Source organism: Pseudophryne corroboree, chromosome 9 (genome assembly GCF_028390025.1).
Source record: "Pseudophryne corroboree isolate aPseCor3 chromosome 9, aPseCor3.hap2, whole genome shotgun sequence".
Classification (NCBI taxonomy): domain Eukaryota; kingdom Metazoa; phylum Chordata; class Amphibia; order Anura; family Myobatrachidae; genus Pseudophryne; species Pseudophryne corroboree.
Genome location: NC_086452.1, coordinates 417905558 through 417923662, shown reverse-complemented (window position 1 = coordinate 417923662; position 18105 = coordinate 417905558). Strand labels below are relative to the sequence as shown.

General features: G+C 44.7%; 1 protein-coding gene across 1 annotated transcript in view; it reads left to right on the top strand.

Moving 5' to 3' along the window:
- LRIG1 (leucine rich repeats and immunoglobulin like domains 1) overlaps positions 1-18105 on the top strand; it is a 125500-nt gene that overhangs the window by 63539 nt on the left and 43856 nt on the right. The window contains exon 3 of the mRNA XM_063940925.1: positions 12424-12498. Within this exon, the coding sequence (XP_063796995.1) occupies positions 12424-12498 (75 nt within the window). The remainder of the gene's footprint in view (positions 1-12423; positions 12499-18105) is intronic.

Genomic DNA, 18105 nt, shown 5'->3' with positions numbered 1-18105 from the left:
CACTTGATCCAAGAATTTGCAGGAGGGGCCGTTTCCACTATGAAAAAAACAAGGGTAAATGCGTGCCCCCGCGCATTTACTCGTGTTTTTAAAGCTAGTGGAAAAGGGGTATACCGAAAGAAACAAAACTGATATCTAATCTCTCTTTTCTGGTCATGTAAGCCCTGGACGGTCATATCTGTGACTCCTACGGATGGAAGGAGAAAAGTAAAGTAGGAAACCAGTGCTGGTTACAGTTTGCCAAATGACTTAAACACAGTCCTACATTATTCTCTCTATAGCCATACACTGTATGTGAGCGTGGAAGGAACTCTCCCAAATCAAGTTGGCATCAGAGCCCCTGAATTAGGTGTCCCTATGTCTAATGGAAGTAACAGAGAATCCTCCCCTCCCCTCCCATAGCAATCTGTATTGCTTTCGGTCACTTTCTCTGGTGACTGTGAAGCAAATGTCCCTCGTGAATTTAAGTACTGTAAAAATAAATATTGGATATCAGGATCAGGCTCCGTTTCCCATCAACTCGGGCGTGCATTTATTTTAACTCTTACCCCTCCTCAGACACTTTGATAACCATTAGGCGAACCAAGCCCCCATGTTTATCAGTGGTCCTGCTCCACAAGATAACTGACCCTCTGATAGAGGAGGGTGTGGGCCCCTCAGGCAGTGGGACCCACCGGAATTTCCCCTGTTCTATTGCGGGCTTGTCCAGCCCTGCTGTCCCCTTTCCTTGATTGCTCTGTGTGTCATTATCTCACTGCTGTGTGTCCGTCAATTTAATGTAAAATTCATATAATTCACATAATACACACTTATAGACATCTTTGACTATAAATTGTGGAAATATTTCTCTGACGTCCTAGTGGATGCTGGGACTCCGTCAGGACCATGGGGAATAGCGGCTCCGCAGGAGACAGGGCACAAAATTTAAAAGTTTGACCACTAGGTGGTGTGTACTGGCTCCTCCCCCTATGACCCTCCTCCAAGCCTCAGTTAGGTTTTTGTGCCCGTCCGAGCAGGGTGCAATCTAGGTGGCTCTCATAAAGAGCTGCTTAGAGTAAAAGTTTTGATAGGTTTCTTATTTTCAGTGAGTCCTGCTGGCAACAGGCTCACTGCAACGAGGGACCTAGGGGAGAAGGAGTGAACTCACCTGCGTGCAGGATGGATTTGCTTCTTAGGCTACTGGACACTAGCTCCAGAGGGACGATCACAGGTACAGCCTGGATGGGTCACCGGAGCCGCGCCGCCGACCCCCTTGCAGATGCCGAAGTAAGAAGAGGTCCGGAAACCGGCGGCTGAAGGCTTTTCAGTCTTCATGAGGTAGCGCACAGCACTGCAGCTGTGCGCCATTGCGCTCAGGCACACTTCACACCAGCGGTCACGGAGGGTGCAGGGCGCTGGGGGGGGGCGCCCTGGGCAGCAATGAGATTACCTTTCTGGCTAAAAAGAATACATCACATATAGTCCCTGAGGCTATATGGATGTATTTCACCCCTGCCAGGTCTCAGAAAAACCGGGAGAAGAGCCCGCCGGAATAGGGGGCGGGGCCTATCTCCTCAGCACACAGCGCCATTTTCCTACACAGCTCCGCTGCTAGGAAGGCTCCCAGGCTCTCCCCTGCACTGCACTACAGAAACAGGGTAAAAAACAGAGAGGGGGGGGCATTTTTTGGCGATATATATATTTAAGCAGCTATAAGGAAACAACACTTATATAAGGTTGTTCCTATATAATTATAGCGCTTTGGTGTGTGCTGGCAAACTCTCCCTCTGTCTCCCCAAAGGGCTAGTGGGGTCCTGTCTTCTATCAGAGCATTCCCTGTGTGTCTGCTGTGTGTCGGTACGTGTGTGTCGACATGTATGAGGACGATGTTGGTGTGGAGGCGGAGCAATTGCCGGTAATGGTGATGTCACCCCCTAGGGAGTCGACACCGGAATGGATGGCTTTGTTTATGGAATTACGTGATAATGTCAGCACGCTGCAAAAGTCGGTTGACGACATGAGACGGCCGACAAACCAATTAGCACCTGTACAGGCGTCTCAAACACCGTCAGGGGCTGTAAAACGCCCTTTGCCTCAGTCGGTCGACACAGACCCAGACACGGACACCGAATCTAGTGTCGACGGTGAAGAAACGAACGTATTTTCCAGTAGGGCCACACGTTATATGATCACGGCAATGAAGGAGGCTTTGCATATCTCTGATACTGCAAGTACCACAAAAAGGGGTATTATGTGGGGTCTGAAAAAACTACCTGTAGTTTTTCCTGAATCAGAGGAATTGAATGACGTGTGTGATGAAGCGTGGGTTACCCCTGATAAAAAACTGCTAATTTCAAAGAAGTTATTGGCATTATACCCTTTCCCGCCAGAGGTTAGGGCGCGCTGGGAAACACCCCCTAGGGTGGACAAGGCGCTCACACGTTTATCCAAACAAGTGGCGTTACCGTCTCCTGATACGGCCGCCCTCAAGGATCCAGCTGATAGGAGGCTGGAAAATACTCTAAAAAGTATATACACACATACTGGTGTTATACTGCGACCAGCAATCGCCTCAGCCTGGATGTGCAGTGCTGGGGTGGCTTGGTCGGAGTCCCTGACTGAAAATATTGATACCCTGGATAGGGACAGTATTTTATTGACTATAGAGCAATTAAAGGATGCATTCCTTTATATGCGAGATGCACAGAGAGATATCTGCACTCTGGCATCAAGAGTAAGTGCGATGTCCATATCTGCCAGAAGAAGTCTATGGACACGACAGTGGTCAGGCGATGCGGATTCCAAACGGCATATGGAAGTATTACCGTATAAAGGGGAGGAATTATTTGGGGTCGGTCTATCGGATTTGGTAGCCACGGCAACAGCCGGGAAGTCCACCTTTTTACCTCAAGTCCCCTCCCAACAGAAAAAGACGCAGTCTTTTCAGCCGCAGTCCTTTCGTTCCTATAAGAACAAGCGAGCAAAAGGACATTCATATTTGCCCCGAGGCAAAGGAAAGGGTAAGAGACTGCACCAAGCAGCCCCTTCCCGGGAGCAGAAGTCCTCCCCGGCTTCTGCAAAGGCCTCAGCATGACGCTGGAACCTTACAAGCGGACTCAGGGGCGGTGGGGGGTCGCCTCAAGAATTTCAGCGCACAGTGGGCTCACTCGCAGGTGGACCCCTGGATCCTGCAGGTAGTATCTCAGGGTTACAGGTTGGAATTCGAGAAGTCTCCCCCTCGCCGGTTCCTAAAGTCTGCTTTGCCAACGTCTCCCTCCGACAGGGCGACGGTATTGGAAGCCATTCACAAGCTGTATTCTCAGCAGGTGATAGTCAAGGTACCCCTTCTACAACAGGGAAAGGGGTATTACTCCACGCTATTTGTGGTACCGAAGCCGGACGGCTCGGTAAGACCTATTTTAAATCTGAAATCTCTGAACCTGTACATACAAAAATTCAAGTTCAAGATGGAGTCACTCAGAGCAGTGATAGCGAATCTGGAAGAAGGGGATTTTATGGTGTCCTTGGACATCAAGGATGCTTACCTTCATGTCCCAATTTGCCCTTCACACCAAGGGTTCCTCAGGTTCGTGGTACAAAACTGTCATTATCAGTTTCAGACGCTGCCGTTTGGATTGTCCACGGCACCCAGGGTCTTTACCAAGGTGATGGCCGAAATGATGATCCTTCTTCGAAGAGAAGGCGTATTAATTATCCCTTACTTGGACGATCTCCTGATAAGGGCAAGATCCAGAGAACAGCTGGAGGTCGGAGTAGCACTAACTCAAGTAGTGCTCCAACAGCACGGGTGGATTCTGAATTTTCCAAAATCCCAACTGATCCCGACGACACGTCTGCTGTTCCTAGGGATGATTCTGGACACTGTTCAGAAAAAGGTATTTCTTCCAGAGGAGAAAGCCAGGGAGTTATCCGAACTAGTCAGGAACCTCCTAAAACCAGGGACAGTGTCTGTGCATCAATGCACAAGAGTCCTGGGAAAAATGGTGGCTTCTTACGAAGCGATTCCATTCGGCAGATTCCATGCACGAATTTTTCAGTGGGATCTGCTAGACAAATGGTCCGGATCGCATCTGCAGATGCATCAGCGGATAAAATTGTCGACAAGGACAAGGGTCTCTCTGCTATGGTGGTTGCAGAGTGCTCATCTGTTGGAGGGCCGCAGATTCGGCATACAGAACTGGGTCCTAGTGACCACGGATGCTAGCCTGAGAGGCTGGGGAGCGGTCACACAAGGAAGAAACTTCCAGGGCGTGTGGTCAAGCCTGGAAACGTCTCTTCACATAAATATACTGGAACTAAGAGCAATCTACAATGCTCTAAGCCTGGCAAAACCTCTATCAGGGTCAGCCGGTGTTGATCCAGTCGGACAACATCACGGCAGTCGCCCACGTAAACAGACAGGGCGGCACAAGAAGCAGGAGGGCAATGGCAGAAGCTGCAAGGATTCTTCGCTGGGCGGAAAATCATGTGATAGCACTGTCGGCAGTGTTCATTCCGGGAGTGGACAACTGGGAAGCAGACTTCCTCAGCAGAGTGGGGACTTCATCCAGAAGTCTTCCACATGATTGTGGTCTATTGGGAAAGACCAATGGTGGACATGATGGCGTCCCGCCTCAACAAAAAACTGGACAGGTATTGCGCCAGGTCAAGAGATCCTCAGGCAATAGCTGTGGACGCTCTGGTAACACCATGGGTGTACCAGTCAGTGTATGTGTTCCCTCCTCTGCCTCTCATACCCAAGGTACTGAGAATTATACGGCAAAGGGGAGTAAGAACGATACTAGTGGCTCCGGACTGGCCAAGAAGGACTTGGTACCCGGAACTTCAGGAGATGCTCACGGAAGATCCGTGGCCTCTACCTCTAAGAAGGGATCTGCTTCAGCAGGGACCGTGTCTATTCCAAGACTTACCGCGGCTGCGTTTGACGGCATGGCGGTTGAACGCCGGATCCTAAAGGAAAAAGGCATTCCGGAAGAGGTCATCCCTACCCTGGTCAAAGCCAGGAAGGAGGTGACTGCACAACATTATCACCGCATTTGGAGAAAATATGTTGCATGGTGTGAGGCCAGGAAGGCCCCGACAGAGGAATTTCAACTGGGTCGATTCCTACATTTCCTGCAAACAGGATTATCTATGGGCCTCAAATTAGGGTCCATTAAGGTTCAAATTTCGGCCCTGTCGATTTTTTCCCCAGAAAGAATTGGCTTCAGTTCCTGAAGTCCAGACTTTTGTAAAAGGAGTACTACATATACAGCCCCCGGTTGTGCCCCCAGTGGCACCGTGGGATCTCAATGTAGTTTTGGATTTTCTCAAATCCCATTGGTTTGAGCCACTCAAATCGGTAGATTTGAAATATCTTACATGGAAAGTAACCATGCTACTGGCTCTGGCTTCAGCCAGGAGAGTGTCAGAATTGGCGGCTTTGTCGTATAAAAGCCCATATCTGATTTTCCATTCGGACAGGGCAGAATTGAGGACGCGTCCTCATTTTCTGCCTAAGGTGGTATCAGCGTTTCACCTGAACCAGCCTATTGTGGTGCCTGCGGCTACTAGCGATTTGGAGGATTCCAAGTTGCTGGACGTTGTCAGAGCATTGAAAATATATATTTCAAGGACGGCTGGAGTCAGAAAATCTGACTCGCTGTTTATACTATATGCACCCAACAAGATGGGTGCTCCTGCTTCTAAGCAGACGATTGCTCGTTGGATTTGTAGCACAATTCAACTGGCACATTCTGTGGCAGGCCTGCCACAGCCTAAATCTGTCAATGCCCACTCCACAAGGAGGGTGGGCTCATCTTGGGCGGCTGCCCGAGGGGTCTCGGCATTACAACTCTGCCGAGCAGCTACGTGGTCAGGGGAGAACACGTTTGTAAAATTCTACAAATTTGATACCCTGGCTAAGGAGGACCTGGAGTTCTCTCATTCGGTGCTGCAGAGTCATCCGCACTCTCCCGCCCGTTTGGGAGCTTTGGTATAATCCCCATGGTCCTGACGGAGTCCCAGCATCCACTAGGACGTCAGAGAAAATAAGATTTTACTTACCGATAAATCTATTTCTCATAGTCCGTAGTGGATGCTGGGCGCCCATCCCAAGTGCGGATTGTCTGCAATACTTGTACATAGTTATTGTTACAAAAAAATCGGGTTGTTTATTGTTGTGAGCCATCTTTTCAGAGGCTCCTACGTTATCATACTGTTAACTGGGTTCAGATCACAAGTTGTTCAGTGCGATTGGTGTGGCTGGTATGAGTCTTACCCGGGATTCAAAATCCTTCCTTATTGTGTACGCTCGTCCGGGCACAGTATCCTAACTGAGGCTTGGAGGAGGGTCATAGGGGGAGGAGCCAGTACACACCACCTAGTGGTCAAACTTTTAAATTTTGTGCCCTGTCTCCTGCGGAGCCGCTATTCCCCATGGTCCTGACGGAGTCCCAGCATCCACTACGGACTATGAGAAATAGATTTATCGGTAAGTAAAATCTTATTTTATCTTGCCCATTAACGCTGCAGACACAATCTGCAAACTCTGTGGCTAATCCCTGTTTTCTCACTTACACTCCTGCATGTTATTTGGAGATTAGTATTACTTAATACATCAGCCTGCAAGACACAAGTGGTCTGCTCCGTGTTTTAACTGTCTCCGCTTTCACTTGACACCATATAGGCAGCTGGTCCATAAATATTTTATATGGGGTATCCCTGCTTTTCCATCCTCGGACAGGGTGTCTGTTAACGTGAAACAGAAATAAAGACTGTTTAGCCAGAATCCGTCATGAGCACACCAATAAAACCGATGAATGTGTACACTATAGGACCCAAGCAGTGTTCCTGAGTTATTCTGCTGTGTGAAAGGTAGTATGGATCAGCCGGGGATAAGTTAATAACTGATGTATCTGTCATAACACCCTACTCTGTATCACTCGCAGAAACGTCTTTACTTGTCCGTACACCGTGCCAGACAGAAGCCGAATTATCTTTGTTACACCTGACTAAACCATTTAGTAAGACATCAATATTAAGATGTAGGTGGGGTTATCCTTTAATTATCCGCTGGAGGTGACAGAATTCCTTTCAGCCTTTTGTCTGTCCCGGTGAAGTAGAAAATCATAAGGTGACTGGGGATTTGTTGTAAGAATGGTGGCTTTGATTACTAGACTTCTTGGTTGCTGTTTTTGCATCTGGGCTCAGTGCTATTTTTCTGGAAAAATAGGTTCAGGTCTGGGAGTAGAGCTATTTAAAAAAAAAAAAAAAGTGGTTCAGGTCTGGGGGTGGTAGAGCTATTAAAAAAAAAAAAGTGGTTCAGGTCTGGGGGTATAGCTATTAAAAAAAAAAAAAAGTGGTTCAAGTCTGGGGGTAGAGCTATTAAATAAAAAAAAAAATAGAAAAAGTGGTTCAGGTCTGGGGGTAGAGCTATTAAAGAAAAAAGTGGTTCAGGCCTGGGGGTAGAGCTATTAAAGAAAAAAGTGGTTCAGGCTGGGGGTAGAGCTATTAAAAAATGTGGTTCAGGTCTTGGGGTAGAGCTATTAAAAAAAAAAAAGGTTGTTCAGGTCTGGGGGTAGAGCTATTAAAAAAAGAAAAGTAGTCGATTTTAGAAAAGAAGGCACTCAAAATGGACTTTTAACTTAAACTTGCATTTTGACCCAGGACAGGTTCAGGAACCCAGTTCCCGATTGTCATATTTAATGAGAGGTTCAGGAACGGAGTTCCTGCTGGTTCCTGCTGAAAAACAGCCCTGTCTATGCTTATTATAGTGACAATTGGATAATATAGATACGTTCTATAATCTCCGCTATTGCTGACTGATGCATCAAGCCTTGTAGAGTGATAAAGTAGGGAAGTTCCGCTTATAACTGTTCTAAATAACAGAAGCTTTGTGCAACGTCACTTTATCTCTTCTCAAGTATTGATACATCTCTTCCCAGTGAGCTGTAGTGTGAATTGCTCTCTCTTATTTTGTTTATTGCAATCTCATGAAAGGTGATTAAATCCAAATTTACTAGAACATGAAGTGGTGCTATGGACTGGGAAGTGGGGCAGCATCAATAAGGTGCTCTGTATCCCAAAAACGACTAGCCCAATACAGTACACCATGTACTACACAACACGTTTTATATTCATTTAGCTGTATTTTCTTTTTAAACCTGAGACAAACTGAGAAACACTCATCCCCTCTGTAATAAACCCAGGGCCCCTCTATAGAAACAGCTTCTGTTGGATCTCCACCATTACCTTCTAGGTGCTGCCATTGTCTACCAATTGAAGGGCAGGTAGTCATTAAATTATTATTTCAGCAGGTTTCATGTCACCCAGGGACCCCTTCCATTATTTGGCATCAGCTGTGGTCACAGGAGGAACACCAGCACCTCTGCCTGTGGAGCATCATAGTTCTCCATAGCATTCTGTGGTTCCTGGTTGGAATAGATGTGTCTTGTCCACTTAAGATTATTATTGTTATACATCAGTTATCATGCATCACAAAGGGTCCACAGTATCATATGACAAAATATATACATTGCAGTCAATGACAATACAGCTATACAGATACAGTAAATATAACTAGAAAATCTGCAGTGGCTGAGACTGTATCCAAGTTGAGTGGTGTAGTAGGCAGGTTGAGAGACTCTGATAGCAAAAAGTATACCAGGAGAATGAGATGATGATGTACTTAAGGAATGAAAGAGTATATGAAGGAAGAGGGCCCTGCTTGTGAGAGCTTACAATCTATAAGGGAGGAACCGTCACTCATGGGTAACACAGAGGGGTGAGTCCAGGTGCAGTTACAAAGGGGGTAGGTTTAGAGTACTTTTGAAGCTTTGAAAAGAGGTGAAGAGTCTGATATAGGGAGGAGGGGAGTTCCAGTGGTGGGGAGCAGCACAGGAGAAGTTCTGGAGGTGGAAGTGATAAAGGCAATCAGTTGGGAAGAGAGGTGGCTGTCGTTGGTATAGTAAAGTAGAATGGTCGGAGTTCGGAGAGAGATGAGATTAGATATGAATGGGGTAGAGGTTTGGTTGAGGGTTTTATCATGTGGGTTGAATTGGAAAGCAAGTATAGGGTCTGGCAGAGAGGGGAGGCAGATACAGAGTGGCTGGAGAGAAAAGGGAACGGAGCAGTGGCGTTTAGGATAGGCTGAAGAAAGGAGTAGTGAAGAAAAGTGGGAGTATGAAAAGCCAGATAGAACGAAGATACAGTAATGACCAGTGAGTGGATGAGGTTCTTTGTTGCATCCAGGATGCAAACAGGGCTGATACTGGAGACTATATAATCATGGAAGTGGCATGAATTTGGAGTTTGAAAAAGCAGGAGGAGTCGAGGATATCTCCTAGACAGCAGCCTTGTACAAGAGAAGTGAGGGTATTGTCCTTTGATGGGGAAAAGGAGTGAGGTGAGGGGACTTGGAAGCGTCTGAAGACAAAAAGCTCATCCTTGGACATGTTCAGTTTAAGAAAGCACTATGACATACAGGAGATAATAGCAGAAAGAAAGCTGGAGATGGGTCCGGGGGGTCGTGTGTGTGTGTGTGTGTGTGTTCGAGGTCGATGGATCTTGGTATCACCAGCATAGATTGTTTTGAAGCCCAATAGAGTTGATGAGTTCACCAAAGGAGGAAGTGTAAAGGGAGGGGGGCGATGACTTGGGGAGGGATGTTGCTAACAAGAGTCTGTTGAAAAATGAAAGACTGGAGACTGATCCAGGAGAAGAAGACTGGCTCTGTCCAGACTATATAGCCTGCTTTATGCATGAATTGGTGTATATAGCACCTGGTTGTGCCATTGCAGTATAGAGCGCCAGAGCCTACTTTTTTTTTTTTTCTATAGAAGAAAATGATTTGAATGACCTGCCCAGGTGTTTTCTGCAGTGCTGGATACCTGCCCTTTGAAACAGGACGGTTTGGCTAAACTTAACTACATGTGTATTTTTATTAATAAGTTGGGGTTACCATATAATTTAACTTGCCAAGTTTTTTGTTGTTTGCATTGTAAACCAGATACAATATAAAGTCATTTAAGAACGCATTAATATCCCGATGTCCTTTACCACAAATTGTGCTTATATTAGTATGCGTGTTCCACCTATATTTTTCTTCCATAAATAAAAAGGCCACCGCAGAAGATCTAGTGGGTGTCAGCTATTTTCTTTGGTTCCTCTTTTTATTTTCATCCCAGGCTGCTGCCACAAAATGTGCACCTTGGGAAAAGTGCGTTCTTGTAAAGTATAATATAAAATTGCTAATTCAGCAACGGTTAGAGCTGCCCCAGGTCCGAGTTTAGAGTTGAACAGGTAATTGCTTCAATCTGGTGCTCGCGAGGTGGAGAATCAATGAGGGTGGCCGCAGACTGAGCCCCCATCATTCAAGGAGCCAGTCGAAAAAAATTGTACTAATTAGTGGAATATCTCATCGGATAAACACAAGGAGTATTTCATTTTCTATTTTCGTGTGAAAGTATACCTGTCAGCTAGATAAATAGCCTTTTTAGATAGACTTCAAACATGTCACCAAGTTACCAGGGACTGATTGAGATCATTATTTACTTATCCCCCTCCCTTGTCATTCAGATTTGGAGATACTGATGTAGCAAAGGAAGTAACAAATAAAATAAAAATAGATTACTGGCACGTTGTGTCCACAGGAAACCTTCAGCAGTACCGGAATCCCTATAGTTCTCCGTATATATAATGTGTATATAAATAATAAGGAACTTACAGTATATGATTATGGGTTGGATGTACTAAAGGGAAAATGCTGTTTTCGGGGGTTTACCGCATTTTCATATGTACTAAAACCCTGCCACCGGGTTTTCGCCGCCGAGGACTTTTTATGGGGATACCCTATAGAAGCCTGTGTCCAGGCAGTCACCAGTGCCGCTCCTTCTCCCCCGCAGCACAGCCTTTTCTCCTTTCAGCTGCAGGGGGTGGGGTGGGGGGAGAAGGAGCACGGGGACTCCCAGCACTCGTCACCTCCTGGGGCTGGGAGGTGATGGACCCCACAGAGACCCCCTGCAGTCCTTTTCGCAAGGTATCACGGGGAGCCTCTGTTACCGCATTGCGATGTTAGTACATATGCGATTAGCGGCTATGAATTTTAATACACCCCGCTCTATTTGTGAACAAAAGTTGATACTGTTTATAGTAACCAATCAGGTAATTCTATAAACTGTTTTGTAAAATAATATAGAATTTGGGTGCTACGGGTAACAGCATCTACTGTACAGTTAACTGTGTTTTCACACATGCCTCCTATTGTGTATAGTTTCTATACATTAGGGAACCTTTTGGAGTTTTTAATCTGGTCTTATCCAGAATAATTTGTAAATGACACTTTATGAAAGATTCACAGGGGAAATGCATTTACACTTGTGTTTTTTGAAAAGAGACTTGTAAATCATGTCCATACCAACCAAACATATTTTGAGGTAGTATTTATCAAGTACATTCTGTAAAATGATAAGTAGAAGCTGGTTGCTATGGGAGACTTATCCACTGGTCCATTTCTCCGCTTTTTTTCACTCACCATTTGTCGTTACAATAGGGGAGACTTACATTTTACACAGGTGTGAATATACTTTTCTTCAATATAGTCTGAAAATGCTGTGACCTTGTCCGTAGTAGAATAAGAATCCGTTTATATTTGTTCTTAAGGACTTGTGGCCTTTTTTAAAGAAATATATGTAATATTCATTTTCCATTATTGATATTTTAATCTTTTTACCTCAGAAATGTATGTCAGGTTGTGCTTTTACATAGATTACTGTTTTACGCCACTGTGATTTTATTTTCCCATCTTACATACATTATACAAAGGTTCACAAATGCGGTCCTCAAGGCACTCTAAAGGGCCCTACACATATGGCGATGTGCCGCCGAGGTGCTTGACGGCCGATACGGGCGACCCGGCGGCGGGGGGGCAGTGACGGGGGGAGTGAAGTTTCTTCACTCCCCCCGTCACCCGGCTCCATAGACGTGCAGGCAAATATGGACGAGATCGTCCATATTGGCCTGCATGCACAGCCGACGGGAGACCAGCGATGAACGAGCGCGGGGCCGCGCATCGTTCATCGCTGGAGCCTCCACACTGAAAGATATGAACGAGTTCTCGTTCATTTATGAACGAGATCGTTCATATCTTTCAAAAAATCGGCATGTGTGTAGGGCCTATAACAGTCCAGGTTTTCAGTTTATCCATGCTTGGCTACAGGTGACTTAATTAGCACCTTAGTTAATTTAATTTACGCGTCTGTGCTGAGTCATGGACTGTTGGGCTGCCTTGAGAACCTCTGTATTATACTAAACTCTTTTTCACTGTGTGTGTGTGTGTGTGTGTGTGTGACCTGTATTTGTTCCAGTGCTGTTGTCGTGTATTGAGTTACTCTTTATCCTATTTTCTATATATAATTGTACTCCATATTTGTTTTGTATTTTTAGCCAATTGGGTTACAATGAACTGACTGCTATCCCGTCACTTGGACCAGCTTCTTCACAAGTCATCATTCTTTCATTGTAAGTTGAATCCTTATCGCACCACTTGAATTATTTGATTAATAGTGAATTTGCTTGACAATGACTTAAATAGCTTTTTTTTCTACTGTTCAACATATGTATGTATTAAGCTGGTGTAATAGTAGAGCTAGTATCATTGACAGACCCTGTAAAATCCTTTTTCCATCTAGATTGTATGGTCTTACTGCACTAAGAAAAGTAGTACTACTACATTGACTCCGCGAGCAGAGTCTCCCTGGTAGCTTTTGTAGGATATGGCTGTGGTGCTGCTAACGGGATCACAGCCGCATGCTGACACACACCCCTGACACCTCTTTGTGCGAAGACTGTGGGTCGTCTCCCAGTCTCCACCCTGGACGGCTCATGGGTCGTAGAAGCCATCTGAAGTTGTGCGCACACTGTTCTTTAGCTCGTGCGCAGCGACTTCTTCTGGGCTGTTTATGCGCACTTTGGAGATTTATCCCTCCCAACATCTGTTCTTTCAGCTGTGTGCACCATCTGAATAGGGCAATGGACCAGATGTACTAAGTCTTGAAAAGTGATAAAGTGCAGAGTGATAAACTACCAGCCAACCGGCTCCTGTCATTTTTCAAACTGGGCCTGTAACATGGCAGTTAGGAGCTGATTGGCTGGTACTTTGACACTCTCCACTTTATCACTTTTTAAGGCTTAGTACGTCTGGCCCAATATGTCACAGTGGCATCAGTGGCAGTTGCAAAGCAGGGGCTGCAGCACAGTCCATAACTAAAAGATAGGAGCCTGGACAGCACCAACCACACCTCTAAATGCTGCCCAACATTGTTTGGAGTCAGCGGCAGTAGAAAGTTAACTGGGACCAGCCGGGCTTTAGAGCCAACCAGCTACCATTGGCTGGCTGACTTATCTGCTCACCTGCCAGACTCCTGTGTATGAACCTGTAGCTGGTCTCTAGGTTGACTACACTTAGGTTGACACTGTCTAGGTCGACCACTATTGGTCAACAGTGCGTAGGTCGACATGGTTTCTAGGTCGACATGACAAAAGGTTGACATGAGTTTTTTTTCACATTTGTTTTTTTAATTTTTTTGAAATTTTTCACACTTTACGATCCACGTGGACTAAAGTTGGGAACGGTAACCTGTGCCGAGCGCAGCGGCAGCGGATCGAGGCACCTTGTCCGAAGCGTGAGCCATGCGAGGGTACAGGGTGCACTAATTGGGGTTCCCGGTCACTGTACGGAGAAAACGACAACAAAAAAAGTGCAAAAACTCATTTCAACCTTCTGTCATGTCGACCTAGTGCAGGTCAACCTAGAGTCCCCGTCGACATAGAAACCATGTCGACCTACTTACTGTCGACCAATAGTGGTCGACCTAGACACTGTTGACCTAAGTGTGGTCGACCTTGCATACCACACCCGTATGAGCCTGCTGTTCCCGATGACTCCTGTTGATGATGCGCAGCGTTTGGGGGTGCGGTTGGTGTAATATTGTCCAGCTGTCTTCTTTTAGTTTTGTTCTGCGCTGCGGCCCCCGCTTTGCAACAGCCACTGCTCCTAATGAATTAATAGCCTGCATTTTCATGACTGTTAGCCCAGTTCAGAATAACAGTGGCCTACACTTTTCACAATAAACCCAGTGGTAGATTGGTTCGATCAGCTCAAACTTTTCAATGCTCAATACTAAAAGATATGGTAAAAAGTCAACAATTATTCTGAACGGAGTCCAGTTATTCAGTATTGTACATCTTACATTGATTTCTAGTCCAATGCCCCTGAGTCACTGTGTTAGACAATTGATAGGCGGCATTCTGATGAATATCGGTCCAGCCCACAAAATGGCCTCCACTGCGTTTAAGTGACAAGTACTGTACCTGTAGGATACGAACTGGGAGGGCGGTTCTGCTACTTATTTGAACTTTCTGTTTTCGCGTCTGACAGCTGAAAACCTGATGCTGTCAGAACTTCTATCCATAAAGGCGAGAGTGTTTCATTAAACCGCTGAAGCTTTGCTCTGTCTGTGCCGGTAAATGCTTCTCTCAGCCAACTTTTATTTACTTTAAGTAAGTTACAGAAGTTGTTGTTGTTAAGTAAACTAACATTTAGTTCCAACAACACTATTGATCGGCAGTTTGTTAGAGGACGATACACTCACCTTCCATTTTTCAATTTAGATTTACTCACCTGTGTTTACTTTCAAGAGGAAAAAAAAAAGACTTAACAAATACGGTTGAGGTGACTTGGCATGGGGTTCAATCAATAAAAGTGTTTATATAGCGTGCAGATCTAAGATTGATGCCGGTGAATAGCCAGGTTCTAAAGGTATGATGTCCTCGCCAATTTCTTGTCTTTCCTGGGTAAACCAAAGATTTATCTGGATTTTTTTTAAATAAAATTTTGCGTAGAAATGCAGTCAAGTAAAATTCTAGCAGTAGTTCAAATTTGCCTTAAAAGGTGTTTTGTGGTGCCACACCCTGCACCTAGATATAGTGCTAGGGACCCCAAATATACAGAGACGCCTTGATGCGGCTTTTGGGCTTATTCATACATTTGCGCAAATATATGTAACCGAGATCTCTGAATTCTAATATTGTGTGGGATTTACATCTGGTTACTGTTATCATTCAGTGTGCTGGGGGAAACAAAATGCCTTTTTTTCTTGCTTAGAAATACCCCTCCCTTTCAAGCACCTGAATGATATCACTAAGCTAATTGAGCATCTGTCACACTATATATGCCTTAAAAGGTGATTGGTAGTATTTTTTTTTTTTCATGTAGTGTCTGAATGGGGCAGTTATTTAAAAATATAGAATTAAAGATTTTTTGCTAGCTGTTAAACTGCTTACTTATATGATCTCCTTGCTACGACAGAGATGCTGGGGGTTGATCCCGGTGGCAGTTGTGTAGGTGGGGTTGTTATGCAGGTGGAGGGGTGATAGGAGAAATGGATAGAGAAGTTAGGCAGGGGGGAGATGCCAGGAGAAGTTCGGCAGGTCTAGGGATGCCAGGGGTTGCTGGGCAGGTGTGAAGAGTGGGTATATTTCTCCATATAGGGACAGCTCAGTTTTATGGTATGTGGTCTCTTGAGACTGATATGGTACCTAGTGGTGGCATAAAACTACGGGATACGGTCATAAGGTAGTCCACACTTAGGTCGACAATCATTAGGTCGACCACTATTGGTCGACATGGTCACTAGGTGGACATGGAAAAAGGTTGACATGCGTTTTTCACTTTTTTCTTTTTCTTTTTCATTTTTTGGACTTTTCATACTTTACGATCCACGTGGACTACGATTGGGAATGGTAGCAGAGTGAAGGCACCTTGCCCGAAGCATGAAGCCAGTGAGGGGACCCATTGCACTAACTAGTGTTCCCCGTCACTTTACACGACACAAAAAAGTAAAAAAACTCATGTCGACTTTGTTCACGTCGACCTAGTGACCATGTCGACCAATTGTGGTCGACCTAATGACCCATACCCAAAGCTACTGCCCAGTAAGAATTTGAAGCTACCACAAATGGGTGTAAGTATATGGAAGAGTGGACATCCAACAGATGATTCTCCTTTTATTGGGATTTGTTATATTTTTTTGTTTTCTTTTTTTACATTTTAATTAAAGAAAAGTTGTTTTTTTTTCTCTATTCTTTCTAAATACAAAGCAAACGATATATAAAGCTTTGTGCTGCTTGAAAAGAGTTGTTCTGCTTACAGTGCTGTGAAGGCCAGGCCTAATTCCAACAGAGCCTTTCAGAAGGACCTCCTTTTACTCTCCAGATGTTCTATTATATGTTTTGTTAAATAGAAAGTGGTCAATTAGCTGTCCCCCTGCTATTTCACAAATACGGAGCCATTCAGCGCTGGAGAATTAACGGATAACTACTGGGATTTGGGGAAGATGCATTAAAATGCTTTTTATAGTAATGAAAGCACAAGTTTCAATGCAATATGACATCAAGGTGTTTTTTATTAAAAAGTCCCCAAGTGTTCCACCAAGTAACACTTTTTTAAAAGAGAATCCTTTCTCTGTCCTGAACAAGGCTAAGCTCCCACTGCTAGTCTTCACTTTCCCTTTCAGCTGTCAACACGGAATCACTGTCCTGGAGGCCAAAACAAGTGAAAAGTGTTTTTTTTTTCTTTTTTCTTTTGAATTAAAATGTAAAAGCTAGTGACTATGGACTACTGCATTCTGTCTGAAATGCACAGAGAGCTTTAAAAGCCCTAAAAATAGTCATATAAAACTTGATTTGGGACTGAACTTGATCAATGGTCTGCGGAGGAAAGTTGGGTAATTACAGAATATCCCTACGAAGTGAATGAATCTTGATAAGTATATTTCACAAAAGATATTCATTTAATAGAAAGTATATTAAACAAATTTCCTATTATACCAACATGACATGAGTTCCTCTCTTCCTTCCATATTGTTCTTTCTCCCTACTCCCTCTTCCTTCTTTTGTCACTTTCTCTCCCCCTTTTCTCTGTGTGTTATACCTCTGACCCCCTTTTCTATGTCTCCCCATTTCTCCCTCCTCTCTGTCCTCTCCCCCACCCCCCTATTCTCTCTCGCCTTTCTTCCTCTTTTCTCTATCTCTCCCTCTTTCCTCTTTTTCCCTCTGGCTTGTTCTTTTCTCCCCTTTTTCTCTGGTTTGTCGCTTTCCCTCCTTCTTATCTCTGTCTCTCCCCTTCCCTCTTATTCTATTTTTTCTGCCCCCCCCCCAACCCCCCTTTTCTTTATTTCTCCGTTATTCTTCCCTCCACTTGAGACTAAACTTATATCAGTACATTCAATCATAACAGTAAGGGGGTTATACACTATGCGATTTTATCCCCAAAAATTTATGATAACGACATAAATGCCATTATCGTTTATTTTTAGGCTTATATCGTCTAGTTGTGTATGGGTACAATACTGGTGACTGATGAATTATGCGGGCTCCCGCACGCCGTTCAGCGATCACCAATATTGAGCTGACCTGCAGCTCAACACGTCAATGTCGGGTTGAGCTGCATGTTTGGGAATGCCGGCGGTGACCATAACGTTTCATTGTGTACACACTATATCGTTGAACGCTATATCGTTCAACGCCGGCATTTAAACAACGGGTAGTGTGTACCCGCCTTAACATTGTTATAGTAAAATGTAGCAACATCTCTGTACCACCCCAGCGGTCCTGAACTTTGCAGGAGAGTGGTATGGCTCTACCAATTTTAATTGTGGGACTGTTCTCATACCAAGAGGGTACACGTCTAGTAGACTGATTTTCACTTTTTCTCCCCCCTCTCATGTAATACATTTAAAAAAAATGTGCCCTGGTGATGGTTTTAAATGGATTGGATGTGACCAATTAAAGCCACTACATGTTTAGTTCTGGTCTCCATATCCATTCAAGTAATTATTGGGAACTCCATTCATTAATAATAGATCTGAAACCTACTGCCCAGTGCTATAAAGGATTACTAATTATGTATTGAGGAAAAGCCAAACAAACGAAGCCCTCCTTTGGGTGGTTAAGGCAGTGGAAAATAGGATTAGATGGTTCACAAAGGGTGAAGCAGCTTTCTGCAGAGTATTTACTGTTGAAACTAAATCAATAGGTCTACATTGTCACTACAGAGAGTATTACTCT